Source organism: Halichoerus grypus, chromosome 13 (assembly GCF_964656455.1).
Source record: "Halichoerus grypus chromosome 13, mHalGry1.hap1.1, whole genome shotgun sequence".
Taxonomy (NCBI): domain Eukaryota; kingdom Metazoa; phylum Chordata; class Mammalia; order Carnivora; family Phocidae; genus Halichoerus; species Halichoerus grypus.
This window is the reverse complement of record NC_135724.1, coordinates 79329215-79349499: the sequence shown is the minus strand read 5'-3', so window position 1 is coordinate 79349499 and position 20285 is coordinate 79329215. Positions and strand designations below refer to the sequence as shown.

General features: G+C 49.3%; 1 protein-coding gene across 2 annotated transcripts; it reads left to right on the top strand.

The window, feature by feature from the left end:
• Window positions 1–6497: 6497 nt before the first annotated feature.
• Window positions 6498–18745, top strand: UNC119B (unc-119 lipid binding chaperone B). 2 transcript variants are annotated; one of them, XM_036078669.2, is made up of 5 exons: window positions 6498–6785; window positions 10019–10132; window positions 12665–12776; window positions 12902–13074; window positions 14945–18745. In XM_036078669.2, exons 1-5 carry the CDS (start codon window positions 6542–6544, stop codon window positions 15055–15057), a joined length of 756 nt encoding a protein of 251 aa, XP_035934562.1. In that variant the 5' UTR covers window positions 6498–6541; the 3' UTR covers window positions 15058–18745. The 2 variants fall into 2 exon arrangements, with proteins under 2 accessions (XP_035934562.1, XP_077917020.1); XM_078060894.1 differs by lacking the exon at window positions 10019–10132.
• The last annotated feature ends 1540 nt before the right edge of the window (window positions 18746–20285 follow it).

The window sequence follows — 20285 nt, the reverse complement described above, 5'->3', positions numbered from 1 at the left end:
CTCTGTTGAGATTGAGTTTGAACTTGATTGCAAAAAGGTGAAGTGATGGGGTGGGAAAAGGGAGACCTGGGGGCTCACTTGGCTGCGAAGGGCTCTCCTGTGACAAGACTAGGGGCTTTTGTCCATTTTTTTTTTTTTAATATTTTATTTATTTGACAGAGAGAGACATAGCGAGAGAGGGAACACAAGCAGGGGGAGTGGGAGAGGGAGAAGCAGGCTTCCCGCCGAGCAGGGAGCCCGATGCGGGGCTCGATCCCAGGACCCGGGATCATGACCCGAGCCGAAGGCAGACGCCCAACGACTGAGCCACCCAGGCACCCCTGGGGCTTTTGTCCATTTTAGCCGGGATATTTGTTTAAGGGGATGAATTTCTGTAAAACTCTGCCTGGCCATTTCAGCCAGCAATGCATTCAAGGAAAAATAAACAGTTGTTTTGTTTTGTTTCCACTTTCACTGGAACTCCAGGCCATGACTGTCTCCCTCCCAGTGCACATCTTTCACTCAGCTTCCGTGACAGCCTGTGGACAGACCAAGCCCTGGGACAGTTTTCTCTGCCCCCCCCCTTTTTTTTTGAGAGAGAGCGAGAGCACGCACTGTGGGATTGGGGTGGGGAGTGGGCAGAGGGAGAGGGAGAGGGAGAGAATCTTCAGCAAGCTTGACATGGGCTCAACACAGGGTTCAGTCTCACAACCGTGAGATCATAACCTGAGCCAAAATCAAGAGTCAGATGCTGAACCAACGGAGCCATCCACATACCCTAACTGCTTTCTCTTTTTCTAGTGTGTTGTCAGCGTTGAGTGTACATTGGGAAGGGGCAGAAAGACCAAAGGATGTTTTTCCTGTAATTTATCTCCCTCGTTTTACAGCTGAGGAACATGAAACTCAAAAAACTTAAGTAATTTACCCCAGGCTAGTCAGCAAACGGTCAAGGCAGGCTTTGAACTCCGTCTATCTGCCTGCAAAGCCCATGTTCTTTCTAAGGCTGTAAGGACAATGGTAGATACCTCTTATGGAGCCCTCGAAATGGATGAGGCACAATGCCCAGCACTTTTACAGATGTTACTCCTGTTTAATCTTCCAACAAACCAGTTGGTATTAGCCTTTCATAGGTGAAGTGACTTGCCCAAGGCCATACAGCCAGCAAAAGACAGAGCTGGGATTTTATACCCGGACTCTGGCTCTTGATCATTACGCTCTTATTACTCTCATTACCTTCCCTTTCCCCACGATGCTATGCGACTGGCTCCAGACTCCAGAACCTACCTGCTAAATTTCCCCAGCAGGAACGGAGGCTGCTGGTATGAGGAGAGGGAGGGAGAGTTTGGCCTACCTCCCTCAGTTACCCCTTGAAGGGCAGAATTCAGTGCTCAGCTCCAAGAATGAGGCCAGTGTTGATGGAGTCTGTTCTCAGGGCCCTAATAAACCAGGAGGCCCACAGAGCCTCTTTCTTAGCTCGAGCCCACCCATAACTGGAATTCTTTACTAATTCAGACCTAGCTGTTACTATTTCAAGTAGCTTTCCACGAGCTGCCAAATGGGGGAAGAGACCTGAAGAAGCCTTGCTCTAGGGAGTTGCAGGGAGGAAAACTGTCTGACAGAAGATCTTGGGCCAAGTGCTGGGGGTTGGGTTAAACCACTCCTTGGGTCCAGATCTTAATCTCGCTAAGGAAATCAGGCTCCCGGTTGGCTGGAGCCGGTGTGCTGGACCTTTCTCCATACTTAGTACCCCCACACCCCCACCCCTTATAGAGGAAGAGAGATGAGTTTTCCCCACATTTACTGGAAAACTTGTTGCTGTTAGCAGTTGTGAGGGGTCAAGGCAGAGAGGAGGTGGAGCAGGGAGGTTCTGGAGCAGGATTGCCTCTGCTCTCTAGCAACCTGAGATGGCAGGCACCTCACTGCAGGACTCTGGCCCAAGAGTCGTAGTTTTGTTTGTTGCTACCCATGTATATGTTAGTAAAACATAACCCCACTTGCTTTTCGGCCTGGCCTTGTGCTCAGACTTGCTCTCCTAGGTTTCCTTGCTGCTGCCCCTGGAGTCCGTGTGTCACTTCCTCAAGCCTGGTTTCCAGCTTGTTTCCCCTCGGCTCTTTCCAGTCAACACACTCTCCCATCCAGCTCCATGTCTTCTCTCTGTCTAGCGTGCCTCCCCTCGGCAGAGGGGTCCTGCAGAAAGGCCACCGAAATAGGTTGGCATAGTGACCATTCGTGAGACATACTCCCTGGCACCAGCATCGTGCTTTTTGCTTTTCGTTGCTCATTTTCATCTCTTCTTCACTGTAGCCCTAGGGGAGACGTGTGTGTAGCTCGACTTATAAAGGAGGAAAGGAAGGCTCAGAGGGGATAGATGACCCATGCAAAGTCCCATAGCTGGTCAGTGGCAGAGTGAGGACTGGGACTGTCAAACCGCACGCTCATGCTCTCAATGCCACCACAGGCGGCTCTTCTTTTTTTTTTTAATTTTTTTTTTATTAACATACAATGTATTATTTGTTTCAGGGGTACAGGTCTGTGATTCATCAGTCTTACACAATTCACAGCGCTCACCATAGCACATACCCTCCCCAGTGTCCATCACCCAGCCACCCCATCCCTCCCACCCACTCCCCTCCAGCAACCCTCAGTTTGTTTCCTGAGATTAAGAGTCTCTTATGGTTTGTCTCCCTCTCTGGTTTCGTCTTGTTTCATTTTTCCCTCCCTTCCCCTATGATCCTCTGTCTTGTTTCTCAAATTCCTCATATCAGTGAGATCATATGATAATAGTCTTTCTCTGACTTATTTCGCTTAGCATAATACCCTCTAGTTCTATCCACATTGTTGCAAATGGCAAGATTTCATTTTTTGATGGCTGCATAATGTCCTCATTGTGTATGTACATATATATATATCACATTTTCTTTATCCATTCATCTGTCGATGGACACCTAGGCTCTTTCCATAGTTTGGCTATTGTGGACATTGCTGCTATAAATGTTGGGGTGCACGTGCCCCTTTGGATCACTACATTTGTATCTTTGGGGTAAATACCCAGTAGTGCAATTGCTGGGTCGTAGGGTAGCTCTGTTTTCAACTTTTTGAGGAACCTCCATACTGTTTTCCAGACACCACGGACTGTTCTTTAAAAAGAACTGTTTGAATGAAAGTAACTAATGATGCTGGGTGATGGTTATGTGGAGGCTTATCATATCATTCCTTCTCTGGAAAAGAAAGTAACCCTTTAAGACTTAGTGATACAGGAAATGCATAAACATATATATATTTTTAAGTTATATGGGGTGCAAAATGTGAAAACTCAATCATCCTCATACCTACCTGTCTAATCCCTAGAGGATAATACAGGTGACAGTCTGGTGTGTATATTTCCTTTTATATGTATTTTTATATATGTCCATATGCACATATTTTCACATATGTATTGTGCACACGTACAAGTGTTTCTTCAGACTCCATTAGGGAATTACTGGGTCAAACAGTACATGCATTTACAAATTCACAAGGCTCCATGAATTTTCGCTCACCAATCTTGTGCTGTATGATTTGGGATGAGGCCAGAAATCCTTTTGGGAAACAGGTGGGATATAAATAATAAATTAATACTTTGTAAAAACAACCCTCAGCCAGGGAGAGTGGTGACTTGGGTACTAGGGAAATATACCAGCTCTCAGTCCCAGACCACAAGGCATGCCTGCAGCCCCAGCCTGACCCGCTGATTCGATGCATGCCACCTTTAGGAGGCACTAGGAAGGAGGACTGAATTTCCCAGTCTTTGCAGAAAAAAGCCCTCTAATGTCTTGCTTACCTTGGCTGCACCAGCTCCAGGCCCCACCTGCCTGGCCTGATTTGAGGCAGACTGCCTGGCTACCCTGGGGCTGCCCTGGAAAACAGCTCCTGTCGCATCTCTTACGGCGAGGAAAACAACCAGCTGAAGGAGAGGGACTTGTGGAGCTTGGGGTTGGGATGAAGGGAAGGCCATCCTTTCCACGCTGGTCTTCACCCGTCTAGCCCAGGGAAACCTTGGGGTTACTATTCAATGCAGTAGATCTCTGTTGTCCTCGTTCCCCCAAACACAGTATTAATTTATGTACTTTACAAAAAATTTTTAAAAGAGCCTTTTGATATGCCTTAGGAAGATTTGGTGAAGAGAAGCAGAGGCAGATTGGAGTTTATAGCCCTTATTTTTCCTACTCCTTCCATATATATAAATACATATACCATATTATTATATATATGTATTATTTCTGTGTGTGTTTTCTAAAGACAGCCTTTTCCTTTTAATCACATTCATAGGTGGTGACCTGAGAGAGTACAGGCCCTAACTCCCTTATATGGCAGTTTTTATTTAACTTTCTTTTCAGCAGAAAAAAGTGATCAAGTGTGAAGTTGCTTTTAAATTTTAAGAGAAGAGAAGGCTACTTTGGCTTTGCATTTTTTTCCAGACAGAGATCCTAAGATATATATATATTTTTTAATATACAAGCAACCCATGATCACATGCCTGCTGTGATAAAACAGTGCATAAGTAGCTCTCGTGTCTTTCCAATACTCTCCTCCTCAGAAGGAACCACGGTTAACACTTTAGTGCATTTCCAGACCTCTTCCTTTGCAGTTACAAATACAAATCCATATATTCATGTCCTTTTTATTTTAAACAAATGGGATTCTGAGGCTTCCCCCCCCCCCCACTTAATATATCTTTAAGCTCTCTCTATACTGGTACATATAGATGGATCTCATTCTTTTTAACAGCTGCATAACATGAATGGGTGCAACTGTAATTTATTGTAATTTTTCAGTGTTACAAATGGTCCTGTGGTAAACATCTTTGTGCTAAAGGATCTGGAGTTGCAGGTAAGGGGGGTAATACATTTGTTATAATTCCTAGAAAGAAAAGCAGGGATCCAGGTAACTAGTCCTGGTGTTCTGAGAACGAAGGTTTAGTGAGTAAGTGAGTGTGGGAAATGGCTGCATGCTGAGCCTCCCTCCTGGTGATTCACAATTAAGTAGCATATTAAAAGTTCTGGAAATTCTTCAGTAACCACTCACTGCTGAGTGGTTTAAAAAGAGTTGTTTGCGAAGGGAAGGACTTTAATTCTTTGTACACATCTATTAAATTTTTCCTGAACTGGGCACCTGGGTGGCTCAGTCAGTTAAGCGTCTGCCTTAGGCTCAGGTCATGATCCCAGGGTCCTGGGATTGAGTCCCACATTAGGTGCCTGCTCAGCAGAGAGTCTGCTTCTCCCTGTACCCCTCCCCTTGCTTGTGATTTCTCTCTCTCTCTCAAATAAAATCTTTAAAAATAAATAAATAAATAAAATTTTCCTGAACAGTTTGGTAAATGCCACCCAGTTGTAATCTCTCAAAGATAGGGCAGCATTTAGATAGGAACTCGGCCACATACTGTTCCAGTAGGCTGGGCAGCTGGGGTGGAGTCAGGTTTGGATTTTGTCCAGGAACCAGGCTAGGCCTGTCAGCTCCTCCCAAGCCCCTTACATAAGGTGAGAGGGACCGAGCAAGGCCTGGTATAAACCAAGTCTTGAGGCTGATTGTGGGGAGAGGGGTGGAGTTTCACTCTGGTCTAAGTCTGGCTAAGAGGTGATATCAGACCTAGCAGACACAGTACAACAGTTGGACCCAGGCCTCTAACACAGAAGATTGTTGACCCAGAATCCCTAGAGAAGGAGCCACTTGGGGTGTGAGAGGGCAGCCTTAACCCAGCCTCCACCCACCCGCCCAACCCCTTGGCCCACCTCCTGCACTTAGTGAAATCATGATTAACTTCCCCCGTTCTGTGCACATGTTACCTCTGTGAAGCCCCTTCCGATTCGGCCAGGCCACTCCTGTGTGTTCTGGTAGCACCATTGCTGTACCTCTGTTGGAGCAGTTAGCAGTCTTCTAGTTCATTCATACTGGGCTGGTCAAGAGGAAGCGCCACATAATGAATTATGTACTTCACAGTCTTCCCCAACAAAGGGGGAGCTCCTTTATTGTGGGGCATGCCTTCACTCATTCAGTCATTACTGAGCACCGACCGTGTCAGGCATTAGCTCTGCTGCCAGAATACAGTAGTGAATAGGGTGGACCTAATCCCTGTCTTGGTTCATATTCTTACATTCCCTGTAATCTAGCCCGATGTCTAGCTCAAAGCTTGGCACAGTAGGGTTTAGAAATGGTAATCTAATTGGGAAAGCTGCTTTTGCATAGCAAGCACTTGTTTTAACTTCTGTGCTACAGATTAGAAAACATTTCCTCAAGATGCCTTGCCTAGTTTATATGACAGAAAGTCATTTGTGTGAAATATTTTAAAGACATTTGGAGTGACCTTCGGAGCCTGATGGAGTTTGGGGGGTTAGCACCCCCGGCCACCCCTAGGGCTCACCACCTGGCTGGGACCGAGCTGGCAGAGGCGGCTGGCTGCAGCCCGCAGGCCCCGCCCCGCCCCCGCCCCCGCCCCGCCCCGCCCCCAGGTAACACCCCCGGACCCCGCCCCCGCTCTCCATAGTTACGGCGCTGCGGAGGCGGCGGCCATCTTGGCGGCGGAGCGATGAGCGGGTCGAACCCGAAGGCTGCGGCCGCGGGGTCGGCGGCTGGGCCTGGGGGGCTGGTGGCCGGCAAGGAAGAGAAGAAGAAGGCGGGCGGCGGCGTGCTGAACCGACTCAAGGCGCGGCGGCAGGCGCCCCACCACGCGGCAGAGGACGGCATCGGGGCGGCGGTCACGGAGCAGGAGCTGCTGGCTCTGGACACCATCCGGCCCGAGCACGTCCTGCGCCTCAGCCGGGTCACCGAGAGTGAGTGCCGGCCCGACCGCGCCCCTGCCCTCGCTCCGGGACCTGGGCCCCTTATCGCCTTCAGCGGAGTCGGCCGCTGGTCGCCTGACCGGCCCGGGGGTCCACCCAGACCCCCTCGGCCGGCCAGGCCGCGTCGCCCGCCGCTCTGCCGGGACGGCGCTGCGCTCCCCACCCTCACCCAGACCTGGTTGGGAAGGGGTTCTTCTTGAGCTTGACCGCGCTCCCCTGTGTCCGGCCACGCCAGGCTCCTCCTGGGCGGGCCCCAGCTGGGCCTCCAGGCTGGGCCGTTCTCCTCCTCAGCTGGATCCGTTTGGGTAGGGAGCCCCTTTAGCTTAACCGGAACCTCCTGACCCTGGTTAAATGGGACCGCCGCCCCTCGTCCTGGAAGACCCACGGCTATCAGTGAAGTTCCTGCGTAGCCAGGCTCCCTCAACCTGCCCACTCCCAGCCTCTGCAGGCTCTGCCCGCCCGGACCCCTACCTGCTTTCTCTGCCTTTCCCTCCACTCCGTCCCCTGACAGCCCCCTCTCCAGCCTGCCTTGGCCCCCTTACTCCTTTGGTCCCAAGCCTTGCCCCTTTGTGTGCAGGGGGGCCCTTCCTTCCTCAAACATATTGCCGTGGCGTTTCATGCAAATTTAAACCTGCCACTTTAGAAAATATGTTAATAAAGTTTCAGTTTATGTACCCAGTCTAAAATGTGAATCTCGCTTTTGACACCTGTTCTAGTGAATTAAGAATGTGTCAGGGTTGGGCGCCTGGGTGGCTCAGTTGGTTAAGCGACTGCCTTCGGCTCAGGTCATGATCCTGGAGTCCCGGGATCGAGTCCCGCATCGGGCTCCCTGCTCAGCAGGGAGTCTGCTTCTCCCTCCGACCCTCCTCCCTCTCATGCTGTCTCTCATTCTCTCTCTCTCAAATAAATAAATAAAATCTTAAAAAAAAAAAAAAAAAAAAAAGAATGTGTCAGGGTTTAAGAATTTCTTGTGTAAAATGCAACCATCCTACAAGGTTTCATTGACAATAAGGAAGGGTGGGAAGAAATACATTGCCCACCCCGTCTTTTTTCTTTTTTTTTTTTTGAAAATTTTATTTATTTATTTGACAGAACAAGTAGGCAGAGAGGCAGGCAGAGGGAGAGGGAGAAGCAGGCTCCTCGCTGAGCAGGGAGCCAGATGTGGGGCTCGATCCCAGGACCCTGGGATCATGACCTGAGCCGAAGGCAGCGGCTTAACTGACTGAGCCACCCAGGTGCCCCGCATACCCCGTCTTGGTTCTTCTCCCTTTTTATATTCTCTTCCAAGCCAAGCCCTGACTTGCCACCCTTTCTCTTGCTGCTATTTCCCCCTCTCCCAGGTTAGACCCTGCTTGCCCTGCCCATCCTTGCCGCCCTCCAGATTTCTAACCCTGCGACACCAGCACTCCTTCCGTGGATCTAAGGCTGCCACAGCGTTACCTGCTGAATTGCTTTAGCTGTCAGCCTGGGGCTGCTCAGGTGTACCTCAGGTAGCTGGTGGCAGCTCCAGTCATTTGGGGGCAGGAGTTTAGACAGTGGGCCTTGGTCCAGCCTGTATGAAAAGGAATTCCCATCTCCTGATAGGTTTAACTTGATTCTTGATATTTTAATGTCCCCCCCTTTCCATTGGGTTGGGCCTGTCCTCTGCATGCCTGAGTATATCTATAGAAGGTCTTGCTATTCAGTTTATTGAAACATTGTGAAAACTGCTTCTGTTCTGTCCCCGTTTTCATATGGGGCTCTGAAGGTCCAGAAGTGCTCATCACCTGAGCTTTCTGGCCTCCTGCTTTCTCCTGATACCAAGGGTGAATCAGGCCATTCTTTTTTTTTTTTTTTTTTTTTAAAGATTTTATTTATTTGAGAGAGAGAGAGCACATGAGAGGGGGGAGGGTCAGAGGGAGAAGCAGACTCCCTGCTGAGCAGGGAGCCCGATGCGGGACTCGATCCTGGGTCTCCAGGATCATGACCTGAGCCGAAGGCAGTCGCTTAACCAACTGAGCCACCCAGGCGCCCCGTGAATCAGGCCATTCTAATGCCTGGCCCTTAGCGGCATTCTCAGTGGGCACTCAGGTCATGTGTAAGAGCTTGGGATTGGTGCTCTTGCTCAAACTCACCCCAGCAGCCTACTGGAGAAAGCCACAGGTCAGAGCGTGGTGACCTCTGGATTTTGTTCAAGTCTGTGTTCCGTTCAGCAAGTTATTTATTGAATACCCTCGAAAGGTGCAGAAGCCATCTCAGTCTTTTTAGGATTTACAAAGTAATCAGCGGCTCTCAAGTTTGCCATATTACTGGAGAGACAGCTTGTAAAACATGGAACAACTAGCACAAGCAGACAGTGTAAGAAAAAGTGCTCAAATGCGTTGTGGAGAAGAAGATGCTATCAGGAGTCACATCGCAGAAAGAAATCAGGGAAGTTTCCTATGATCAGTACCATACTGACCAGCTGCTCAGGTTGTCAGGGACTCCACTTCACTTTGGCCCAGTGCCCTCCCAGCAGATCTGCCCTGTCACCTGTGTGGGTATGGTCCACCGCCTGATTTTGTACGGTCTGTAAGCTAAGGGTGGTTTTTACATTTTTAAATAGTTGAGGGAAAAAAAATCTCAGCACACATGGTTATATGCAATTCATATTTCAGTGTCTGTAAATAGTTTTATTGGACTACAGACCTGCTCATTTATGTGCAGGTTGTCTGCGACTGCTTTTTGCTACAGAGACAGAGTTTAGTTGTGACAGAGACAGTGTGGCCCCAAAGTCTAAATTATTTATGATGTGGCCCTTTACAGAAAACATTTGCTGATCTCTGCTGTGCGATACTCACGGCCGGCAAACAGGCACTATATTGGCCATTAGATCAGCATAAATGTTTTAAAATGGATTTGTAAAAAAATTCTGTTGTGACATCAAGTTAATAGATTATGGAAGCTTTGTAGGCCATTTTGGGGGTGTTTCCAAAGCAAGCCCCTGATACTATCCCTGTTTCTAAAAGTGTTATGATAATCTTTCATCCCCTCCAAATCCATGCTCTTATTTTCTTTCTTCGATCCCCTTATTCTTCTCACACAACTTTTGCTTGTAACATAAGAGGAAGTTTTTGGGTGTATTTTAAGTGAATTGTGTAGGAAGAAAAAGCCTGAGTTTGCTTCAAAACTTGACAAAGCAAGAAATGATAGTTTTGGAGGATTATTAAACAGCATTTGTCTTTCTCTCTCTCTCTTATTTTCAGATTATTTATGTAAACCCGAAGATAACATCTACAGTATTGATTTCACTCGTTTCAAAATTCGAGACTTGGAGACAGGGACAGTGCTCTTTGAGATTGCCAAACCCTGTGTTTCAGGTAGGCCTCAGTATTGTCGCAGCCACTTGAGAAGGTCTCCGAGGCTCCCGTTTGTGTGAACCGTTGCATCCTGCAGCTTGTCCTCCAGCATGGCCGTGCAGTGCCTTCTCCTGAAACCTGGCCTGCCTGGCGTGCTGGTCGGAAGCTGCGCCGAGAGGCTGGTGTTTGTTGAGTATCTACCCTCTGCTGGTTGTACGTGTGTTTCTGTTTGCATCAGGTCCTATAATTCTCACATTTCTGGGAGGCGTTACTATTCCCATTTTACAGATAAGGAAACTGAGGCCCAGAATTTCCAAGTGACTTTCCTAAGGTTGTGCTCGTTCATCTTACCATGTTGCCTCCACTTAGGATAGGAAGCCTTGGAATTAAAGTAGAATGAGGAAAGTGCCCCTGAGCCTTGTGTCCTGGGAACACTGGAAGGGTGATGCTGAGGGTCCCGGTCTGGGCTCCCCTGTCTTCTCCCTCGCTTTCCTTTAAACAGTGCCTCCTATTTCCCTGTAAGACCTAGTTTGGATTTTAATCTTCACCATTTTCTGGATGAACAGAAAGCCCAGACCTATGAACTACTTGGGATTCCTTAAATTAGCTTTGAATAGATGCTTCCGGTGCTTGTGATGCAGCCCCAGGGTGACTCATTCCTGGCTAGGGGACCACATGTCGGTCTTGGAGCTCATCACCGGGGACGGAGCGCCCTCTGGCATTAGTTTTTAGAACACCAGCGCGGATGACTGCAGAGTATTCACCGAGGTCTGTATTAATAATTCTTTTTGCAAAGCTCTTCTCGTCTGATTCGCTGCTCAGAAGAGCCTGTAAATTTGGTAAGGCAGGTATTAGTATCCCAGGTAGGTCGAAAGGCTTTCCTGAGAAGGTCTCAGCTCAGGTTCGTTGTACAGCCAAGGTTGGAGCCCTAGTCTTCTCACCCCATCTGGCATCCTTTGTGCTCTCATAATCTAGGGCTGACCAAGGCACCTAACGGCTCCAGCTTGTGGGTGCTTAGCTGGTTTTGGGAGGATCAGGGCCAGCCAGCTTCCTGGGTCTGTGGCATTCACATCCCTAAGTGACCTGTCCCAGTACTTCAGATGTTTCACGGACCCCAGGGCTGCTTCAGATATGTGGATTTGGATTAGGCCGGGCCCATAGTAGTCATTTCAGTACAAAATTGAACTGTCTCAAGAAGGTCAGCTGCAGGGCGCCTGGGTGGCTCAGTTGTTAAGTGCCTGTGTTCGGCTCAGGTCATGATCCTAGGGTCCTGGGATTGAGCCCCACATCGGGCTCCCTGCTCTGCGGGAAGCCTGCTTCTCCCTCTCCCACTCCCCCTGCTTGTGTTCCCTCTTTCACTGTGTCTCTCTCTGTCAAATAAATAAAACCTTTCAAAAAAAAAAAAGAGGGTCAGCTGCAGATCCTGTAAAAATACCTTGATTTTCAACTTCTCCAGTCTTTACCTTTAAGGATCTTGATTCACTTAGAATATGCTCCCACTGAATCAGTACCCTCCTGCTGCACTTGTTCTGATGAATTTGAATTCCTGAGAAGATTCGGTCTGATTCTCTCTGAATCACATTGTTGGAGCGAGGACTCTCCAGTGGCTGGCTCTGAACCCCTGCTCAGTCTGGTTGCCCATAAGCTCTTGGGGTTGTCATTGGCAGAGATGTTTGGGGCTAAAAAAGACATCAGTTGCACCCATATTCAGCCTATACCTGGAGAAAATATTTTTGCTGGACACTGGATGGCTACTAGTGGGAACTACCTTGTTTTTCACATTAGAATGGTTCTTTGATTCATTTTACAGAACTTCCACTTTCTGGGTTCAGGAATGGACTAGACTGGCCCTCATTCAGGTCCCACACGTTGGTCCATTGCCCATTTATCTGCCTCACTGTTTCCCAGGTGGTCAGTGTTGGACCTGGCGTGGCCCGGAATAGGCATTACGGTATGCCAAGACTGTAGGCCAGTATCTTCTATTTAAATAACAAGGTTATTTCTAGGGGTTATCTTTGCTGCCTGTCAGAAATTTTTGCATTCTTTGAACTGGGCTTTTGACTAGTTTCAACCTTTGTAGTCTCATTCTTCTGGTTGGTGGCTAGGACTGCAACCTCGTCACCAGCAGACGTGTCTGTATGCTATTGACCATGCCGGGGGCCTAGCACCTGGCTTATATTTCAGGCCGGCTCTCTTAGGATATGGCCCAAGCCCTTAAACTACATAAAAGGTAAATAGCTTAGTGTTTGAGAACAAGCTTTGAGTCCCTGGGTTCAAATCCTTGCTTCCTCCATTTACTATTTGGGGGACTTTGGACATGTGACTTAATGTCTCTGAGCTTCTGCGTCCTGATCTGTAACATGGAGATGATGATGACACCCCCGCAGGGTTACTCTGAGGATTCTGGGAAGTGATCAGCACAAGGCCCGGTATGTAGCAAATGCGCAGTCGTTACTGGCCATCCTGCTGTGGGTGTTAGTACCATTTGTTGGTTGTGCTGTTGGGACCAGTGGTGCTGAGACAGTACACTCAAGATTCTGTGTGCTCTTTCAGACCAAGAGGAGGAGGAGGACGACGAAGGTGGAGACGTGGATATCAGTGCAGGACGTTTTGTCCGCTATCAGTTCACACCAGCCTTTCTCCGCCTCCGGACAGTCGGAGCAACGTGAGTACCAGTATTTCTGGAGGGGAGAACACTCTTTGTCCACAAAGAATGTTCTTGGTTGGGTTCTGGATTGACTTTAGAGGAGGGAGGAGGCCAAGTAGGGCTCACAGAGGTTTATTTTGCAGAGTGGAGTTCACAGTGGGAGACAAACCTGTGTCAAACTTCCGGATGATCGAGCGGCACTATTTCCGGGAACGCTTGCTGAAAAACTTTGACTTCGATTTCGGCTTCTGCATCCCCAGCAGTAGGAACACTTGTGAACATATCTATGAGTTTCCCCAGCTTTCTGAGGATGTCAGTATGTATCCCCTGACTTCTGTATCATTCTAGATTCTTAGGGCTAGAAGGAACAAACCTTGGAGTCCATCTGGTCCAACACCCTCATCTGGCAGAGGAGGGAGGTGGTGACATGATGCCTTTGTAGGCATTTGACCTCAGGCTTCTCATTTCCTAGTGCTCCTGTCTAGGGTTTCAAACTCTGCCTGTCTGGGAGCATCGAAAGTTTTAATAATGCAGGCCATCTGCTTTAGGTGCCTGCTGCAGGAAAGGGGGTGACTGATGGAGAGGAGGGGAGGCCCATGACGATCCCCGGGCCTAGGGTTAGCTGGAGCACCTCTCTGAGCCGCTTTGGTTTTCCACGATGTTCTGGTCATTGGTTCCTGCCCGGCACTCCTTGTTCACCCTCCCCTTTCTCCTTAGTCAGAGGGAGAAGTGAAGCTGGGGGCCAACTAGAATCAGAGGTCTTTCTCATCCTCTGCTGTCAGAATAGATCCACAGGAAAAAGGGAATTGTTACAGAGTTTGGAGCAGCGGGGGTGGCCGGATGGAAGCCATGTCTTAGGAAGAGTAATCCTATAGTTGTGAGGAGGGAAAACTCAGGAGGCCCCAGAGGGAGAAGCCGAGGCAGGGGAAGAGGTGGACTGATCGAGAGAAAGAACAGGCTTTATCAGTTCCTGGGACTCTGGTGGCGCTCTCTTGGGTTAGCATTCTCTGTTGGTAACCAGGGAAAATGGCTCCAGAACAATGAGAATGTGTGAGCGGGATCCTGTGAATAGTGAATAGTCAGGGGAGTTTGGCTGAGTTGTAGGGAAGGACCTACATACACTACATATATTTTCTCAGAATCCCAGGTCCTTAAAACTGTTAGATTCTGAAAACCAGAATATTCTCCACTCACATTGACAGTGCTGTTTCCAGGTAAAATGAGGATTGCTGACGTGGGGCAGGCTGTTGATGACGGCCTCTGATCCTGCTCCCCAAGCTGGGCCAGAATAGGTAGATACTTGCAGGAAAGGATTATGTATAGTATTTCAAGTTTTTACCCAAGGCAATAGAACTTTTCTTCTTGAAACCAAATAAGCTGAAGGAATGTGGAGGTCAATATTCTGGATATAAACCAAATAACTTTGGCCCGAGTGGGTTCAAAGGACTTTAAACAATCCGTTTCATCTTTTGAGAACTGTGGTAAACAAGCGCATTTCCTCCAGAGGAGCCAAAATAGCATGTGATCATTAACTCAAAACCGATCAGAGGTTGTGACTGTTAATTATCTTGACTCTCTAGTATGGCTAAAGAGGTCTGGGCAGTTGCCTGAGCAAACAGAAGATTTAAATCTGGATCCCAAGACAAGCAGATCTTTTGCTGGATCATTGGCAACTTAATACCCTGAGCCATGCCTGTGAAAGGCTCCTCGCCCTTTGTCCCCCTGCACTCACGCACACCTAGGCTTCCTTTGGTTGTCAGGGATGCCCGTGGGGGGTGGGCACAGTGAGGCACAGCTTTTGGAATTTGGACCAGAATGTCTAGAGATGGGGAACAGACCAGAAGTACTGAATAAACAGTCTTCGGTGGTCCATGTTGGCAAAAAGGTAATCTGTTTCCCTGGGGTTCTGATTAAGGGCTGGAGATGCCCAAGTAGTGCCATGTCAGAGTTGATTGCATCCTTATGTTGAAGTGGGTATTGTATTTAATTTGGGGGCCTCTGTGGTTCTCTCCAGCTCTCCAAGCCCGCCCCCCTCTGTTCTGACCTCACTATTCTGGCAGAGTACGCTCACACGTTCTGGAGCGCTGGCTTAGGAATTACAGAGGGGATGCTACGTTTTTTCCCACCTAGCCCAGGGGGCAGACTCACACATATGTCTTTGCTGTTTCCCTTTCTCTGACTTGCAGTTCGTCTGATGATTGAAAATCCCTATGAGACCCGTTCTGACAGCTTCTACTTTGTTGACAACAAGCTGATAATGCACAACAAGGCTGACTATGCCTATAATGGAGGCCAGTGACTGCTGCAGGAGTGGACGGGGAGGTGCTTTGCTGTGGCCCAAGGTCCTGGCACATGGAGGTGGTTGAACTGTGTTCGTCCACACACATCTGGAGCCTGGTCCCGGGAAGCCAAGGCGGGCGTGGTAGTTTCCTGTGCTCAAGAGAGGGGCCAAGCAGTGCTGTTTTCTTCCCCAGTATTTTTTCTTCCCTTTTCCCTGCCCCATAGGTCGCAGAGGTACTAGAGGATTAGGGTCAGGCTCCTGGAGTCCAGAGAAAAAAGAAAGTCTATTTTCCTGTTGTCCTAGCTGCCTGCTGGTTGTGCTGACGAGCCTGGGTCCCTGCAGGCGCAGCTGCGTCGGGGTGAGGGGGCTCGGCCGGCTTGCAGCGGCTTCTCCGTAGCTTCCAGGCACGGTGAGAAGCTGAAAGCCGGGCCTCTTCTAGGCGATTCCTCCTCCCACTTACAGTGTTGCTGTCGGCATAGTCTGCCCTCAGCTTGTGTGTAGTTCTAAAGCAACTGGAAAGAAAGGGCGTGGTGGAGGGGTGCCAAGAGTGGGGGCGCCGGGGGCCGCTAGGGTTGCCAGACTGAAAGGTCCGTGTTGTGGCGAGGCCTGCTTCTCTGTCTGACTTCCAGGCTCCTCCACCAGCCCTCCTGGGGACACACCAAGGCTTCAGCCTGGCAGTGCCCTCCTGTTGCCTTTTTGGAGGAAAGATGAGCTGCTCTGCTTGTCCTCGCTCCTAACTTTTGAGTATCTCCTGAAATAGACTGTCAGTTTTGTGCTCTTGGAACAGTAGGATCTCTTGAGGCCACAGCAGGCCGTGTATTTTGTGTTGGTTTGTTTGTTTGTTTTTTTCCTTGGTCTTCTTTCGGGGAGGTTTTATAAGATGACCGTGGTGTTCCCAGCATATGTGATGTGTGGTTAGACTTCTGATAGTATTAAACAGGTGCCTGGGGCTAATCTGGCTCATGTCAGGGCCCGGGATAGTTACGGACCAGCAGCTACTTAAAGGAGGGATTTGATTTTCTCTACACAGGAGAGCCTGCAGGATTGGCTTATGATGTGGGTTTGCCTCTGAAACTCTTTGTAGATTTCTTATTTAGGAGGATTTTCCTGTCTGCCTTTCTCCTGAAATAATTTCTGGAACCATCCTGGCAGGTCAGACCTCAGTAATGCATATTCCGATCCTTCATACTGCTAGTTGGAATGTTTTTGGGTGTTTGGAAAAGATGAATGAAGTAGGCCGAGGTGGCTCTCAAAAGGTGTTCTCAGAAAACCTTCCCTGCACATCCTCATGGGCTGCTTTTGTCCTCAGGCCCTTCCTGGATAGGCTCAGCTCCTCCTGGTTGTCTGACTGGGGTGGCTGACCCTCTGATAAGATTGTTGCTGTGGCCAGGGTTTAGCATTGATAGGAAGGTAGCAGGAGGAAGGGCCCGGGCATGTGGGAATAGTCACTGTGAAGCATCATAGTAGCTGAAGGAGAGCAGTCTCCCAAGATGTTTGGGACAAAGGCCACACGGGGCCCAGGATAGAAGGGCCAGCACTTTGCCAAGAAGCCCCCTGTGCATTCGCTGACCAGTGTTGCTCCCTCTTTGGATTCTAGAGTGTGAGTGGCCTTGAACCTTGGCCCAGTGCTCTGTGCCAGGCCAGAGTCTGGGCTGTGCCAGATGCTGGCAGCTTTCCACTGAGAAAACCCTTACTCCTGTGTGCTGGCACTGGATCCAGCCACTGAGGGAGGGAAGAGACCAGGCACCCTGCACATGGGTTACTCATCACCAGACGGGTGACTCTCAGAACTGGAGTCGACCACAAACCCAGGTGCCTTCTGTGTGGCTCTGTCCCACGTGCTGCTGGGAAAAGCTGCATCCCCCTCCTTCCCTCCTCATCTGTGGACAGACATCAATACTGCCTCCTTGCTTGGTTTCTCCTTGTGGCTCCTCTAGCATACTCGTGTGTGCATACTGAGCTTCAGAACCACCCCTTCTCTATTGGACAGTAGCCTAATTGGGAGATTTTCTACTATTTGATATTTAATTACTATCTAGGATGTGGTTTCTGGAGCTGTCCAGAGCTCTGCTCAATAGAGTGTCTTGGAAATGTGTCCCAGGGCAGACCACGCCGTGTGGACTAGTGGGCTGTCTCTTCTATGCGGTGTTAGCCTTTGCTAGGGGGAGCACAGGGGAGCTAGGCATGCTGGCTTGAGTCGGGCCGTGTCCTCCTCCCCATTAGCTTGCCTTAGTCTCACTGGACCATCTCGAGGCCATGAGCTCCGTCTGTGTCCAGGAGGACAGGAGGACAGAGATACACCATCTGCTCCAGAAGGTCTGTCTGGTGTTCTGTACCTGGGAGTCCGGATTCTTGTGTCTCACTACTCAGGAAATCTGGAGAAGCATCACCAGTCTGGGGGGTTAACCAGAGTGAGTTTGGAATTCACGCTTTTGTACCGGACCTGGGGAAAGAATTGGAAGTCCTCCTTTCTCTGAAAGTAGCCGAAGCCGTCAGAAGTTGAATCAGGAGGCCATGTTAGTAGGGAATCGGGGCTGGTGATAGCAGTTGTCTTGGGGGTGCTGCCGGGGGAGGGGAAAAGTGACCTGCACGGGGACACCCTGCCTCCTGGTCAGAGCTGGCATCTGGGTGGCAGCTCCTGGAGGGACGCATTCCGGCAGCCTGGCAGGCCCACCCGGCGCCACGGGGCCAGATGCCTGCGCCTCTTCCTCTGTCCTGCTCCTATCCCTCCGCCTGGGAATCTCCAGGAAGAGCATCTCGCTTTTCCTTCGGAGCCTTTGGGCTACAGTGCTCTTCTTGCTTCTCCAAAGAAGATCCCTGTTGATTTCATTTTGTCCTAAAGAACAAACAGAAGAAATAACCAATAAAAGTAGTTGTGGGCTAAAGTAGGCCACCCTGTCCTTATGTGTTAGCTCAGCGATCCCTTGTGGAGAAGGCAGTTTTCAGGGGCCTGCAGAACTCCCCGAAGACACATTCCAGCCTTTGGGCCATCTGATTCTCCAGCAGGGGCAGTGATTTAGGGCAGGTGGGGGTCACCGTAGACTGGTGATCCTTGAAATGGCAGTGACGGGTAATCATCGACCTATTTTTTCCAGTTGAAGTGGAATTCATTTCTGGGATGGATTTAATAGGCTGTGTGTAATGGACAAATTGGGGGAGTCTTGCCTTAGTGTGTCCTGCCACCCCCAGTAGGCTCCCAGGGTACTCTTTTCTTTTTTTCCTCTGTCAAGTTACTTTCTTTTGGTGGCTCTTGTCACCACAATGGCAGTGAGGTTTGGGGACTGGAGACAGTCTGTCCCCAGACCCACGGCATAGATTCCTCGCCAGGGCCCAAGGATTCCTGACGCAGAGGAGCTGCCGTAGCCGCCGTGAGGCCTGGTCGGCCACTCGTCGTTTCCTCACATTCCATGTTACAGAACGTCTTCGCCATAAGAAGGGTCTGGTGGAGGCGGATTTACCCCTTGTTTTACAAAGCCTCATGTAAAGTCATTGAAGTTGTGAAAGTCTATTTTTTTCCCCCTGTAAATCTATTTTTCACAGAATATAAGAAACATCAATGACCTGATCTGTCCTTCCTCCTCTTTCCCCTTCACCTAAGATCCTCATTCCAGTTTGTATTGTCTTTGTGTCCAAAGTAAACTAGGTGACTTATTTGTACAAAATGTTATTTTGCCACAAGAGACAGTAATAAAAGATTTTCACAGTACATGCGTCCTCTCTTGTCCCGTGACTGGGCCCCGTGGGTTGCTGGGGGGGAGCAGGTTTGGGGTGGGGGTGGGCTCCAAGTTTCTTTAAATGACCTTTCTGTAAATAATGAGTATTGCTGGTTTTTAGGGTGATCAGGGAACAGTATTGGGCTCTAGGTTTAATATTTTTGCTTTGTTTTGCTGGGGGGCTTTGTGAATTAAAAATGTATGTAGTATTTTTTTTATTTTTTATTTTTCTTTAAAGATTTTATCCATTTATTTGACAGAGAGAGACACAGCTTGAGAGGGAACACAAGCAGGGGGAGTGGGAGAGGGAGAAGCAGGCCCCCTGCTGAGCAGGGAGCCGATGCGGGGCTCGATCCCAGGACCCCGGGATCATGACCTGAGCTGAAGGCAGTCGCTTAACCAACTGAGCCACCCAGGCGCCCCTGTATGTAGTATTTTAATGTTAGGGTTATTGAGGTATGCGTTAACTGCGGTAGAATTCACCTGGTTTAAGATGCAGCTGGACGAGCACGCAGCCATATCACCCCATCACAATCATGATACAGCGCTGTTGTATCACCCCCCAAAGTTCCCTCAAAGGCCAGTTCCCTTGAAACCATTGTCTGGTTTCTGTGTTTACTGGGAAATTGGCATACTTCTAATATTAAACTAACATTGTTGTTTAAGGTAACTAACAATACAATTTTGAACTAAGTCTGGTTTGGATGGTCTGTGGCAGCCGAAGCAGTCATTGGCCCATGTCCACTCACTGATTTCCCCCTCTCCTGCTTTTTCCTTTCTTCTTTCACCCAGGACTGGCACCAGGTGGGGCAGTGGAAAGGTAAGGAAGGCCTCAGAGCATTAGCCAACCACAGTCATTCGTTCGGGTCTAAAGTACTGTGGATTTAGAGGCTTTCTTTTAAATGAGAGGTAACATATTAAGGACTTTGCTGCATCTTTTCATTGATCTTGGGGAGGGAGAGCAAGGTCTTGGTGGAAGACAAATTTTGGCATGCATGTCAGTGGTGGGGACCCGTGCCTGGCTGAGTTACAGAGGCGTAAAGATGGATAGAGGGATGTGTGGGTGCCCGGGAGGGTGTGGAAGTCTGACTCATGCTTGTGCTGAGGGAAGACCCTTGTCAGGGCACTGGAGTCGCCAGTTTCCTGGGGAGGGTCAAGGTGTCTTGATGAGGATGCCAAATGCATGGCATTGGGGGCAGTGCCCGCTGCTCCCAAATGGGCTCTGCCCCACGACTGGGGGTGAAACAGATGGGACTACAGTGGAATAAGGGGGTGACAGCTCCACCCCACCTGCACAACTTCTGGAGGAGAGAGATCCCCCTCCCACGCAGCCCAATTCGCTGGGGCTGAATATCGAGCATCAGGGCAAGACAAGATCCTTGTGCCTCTCGGAGCTCACAGACTAGAGGGAGGAGTCAAGAAGATGTCAGACGCTGAGTGCCAGGAATAAATAAAACAAACGCTGGGGTGGAGAATGTGTGGTCAGAGTGAGACCTGGATGGAGGGAAGGAGCCTTCCAGGTAGAGGAACAGG

Excerpts from the sequence above, each read along its gene's own strand:
- UNC119B (XM_036078669.2), top strand. The coding sequence starts at position 6,542 with ATGAGCGGGTCGAACCCGAAGGCTGCGGCCGCGGGGTCGGCGGCTGGG. Across the intron at positions 10,133-12,664 it reads TGCCAAACCCTGTGTTTCAG|ACCAAGAGGAGGAGGAGGAC; the intron begins GTAGGCCTCAGT and ends GTGCTCTTTCAG. Across the intron at positions 12,777-12,901 it reads CTCCGGACAGTCGGAGCAAC|AGTGGAGTTCACAGTGGGAG; the intron begins GTGAGTACCAGT and ends TTTATTTTGCAG.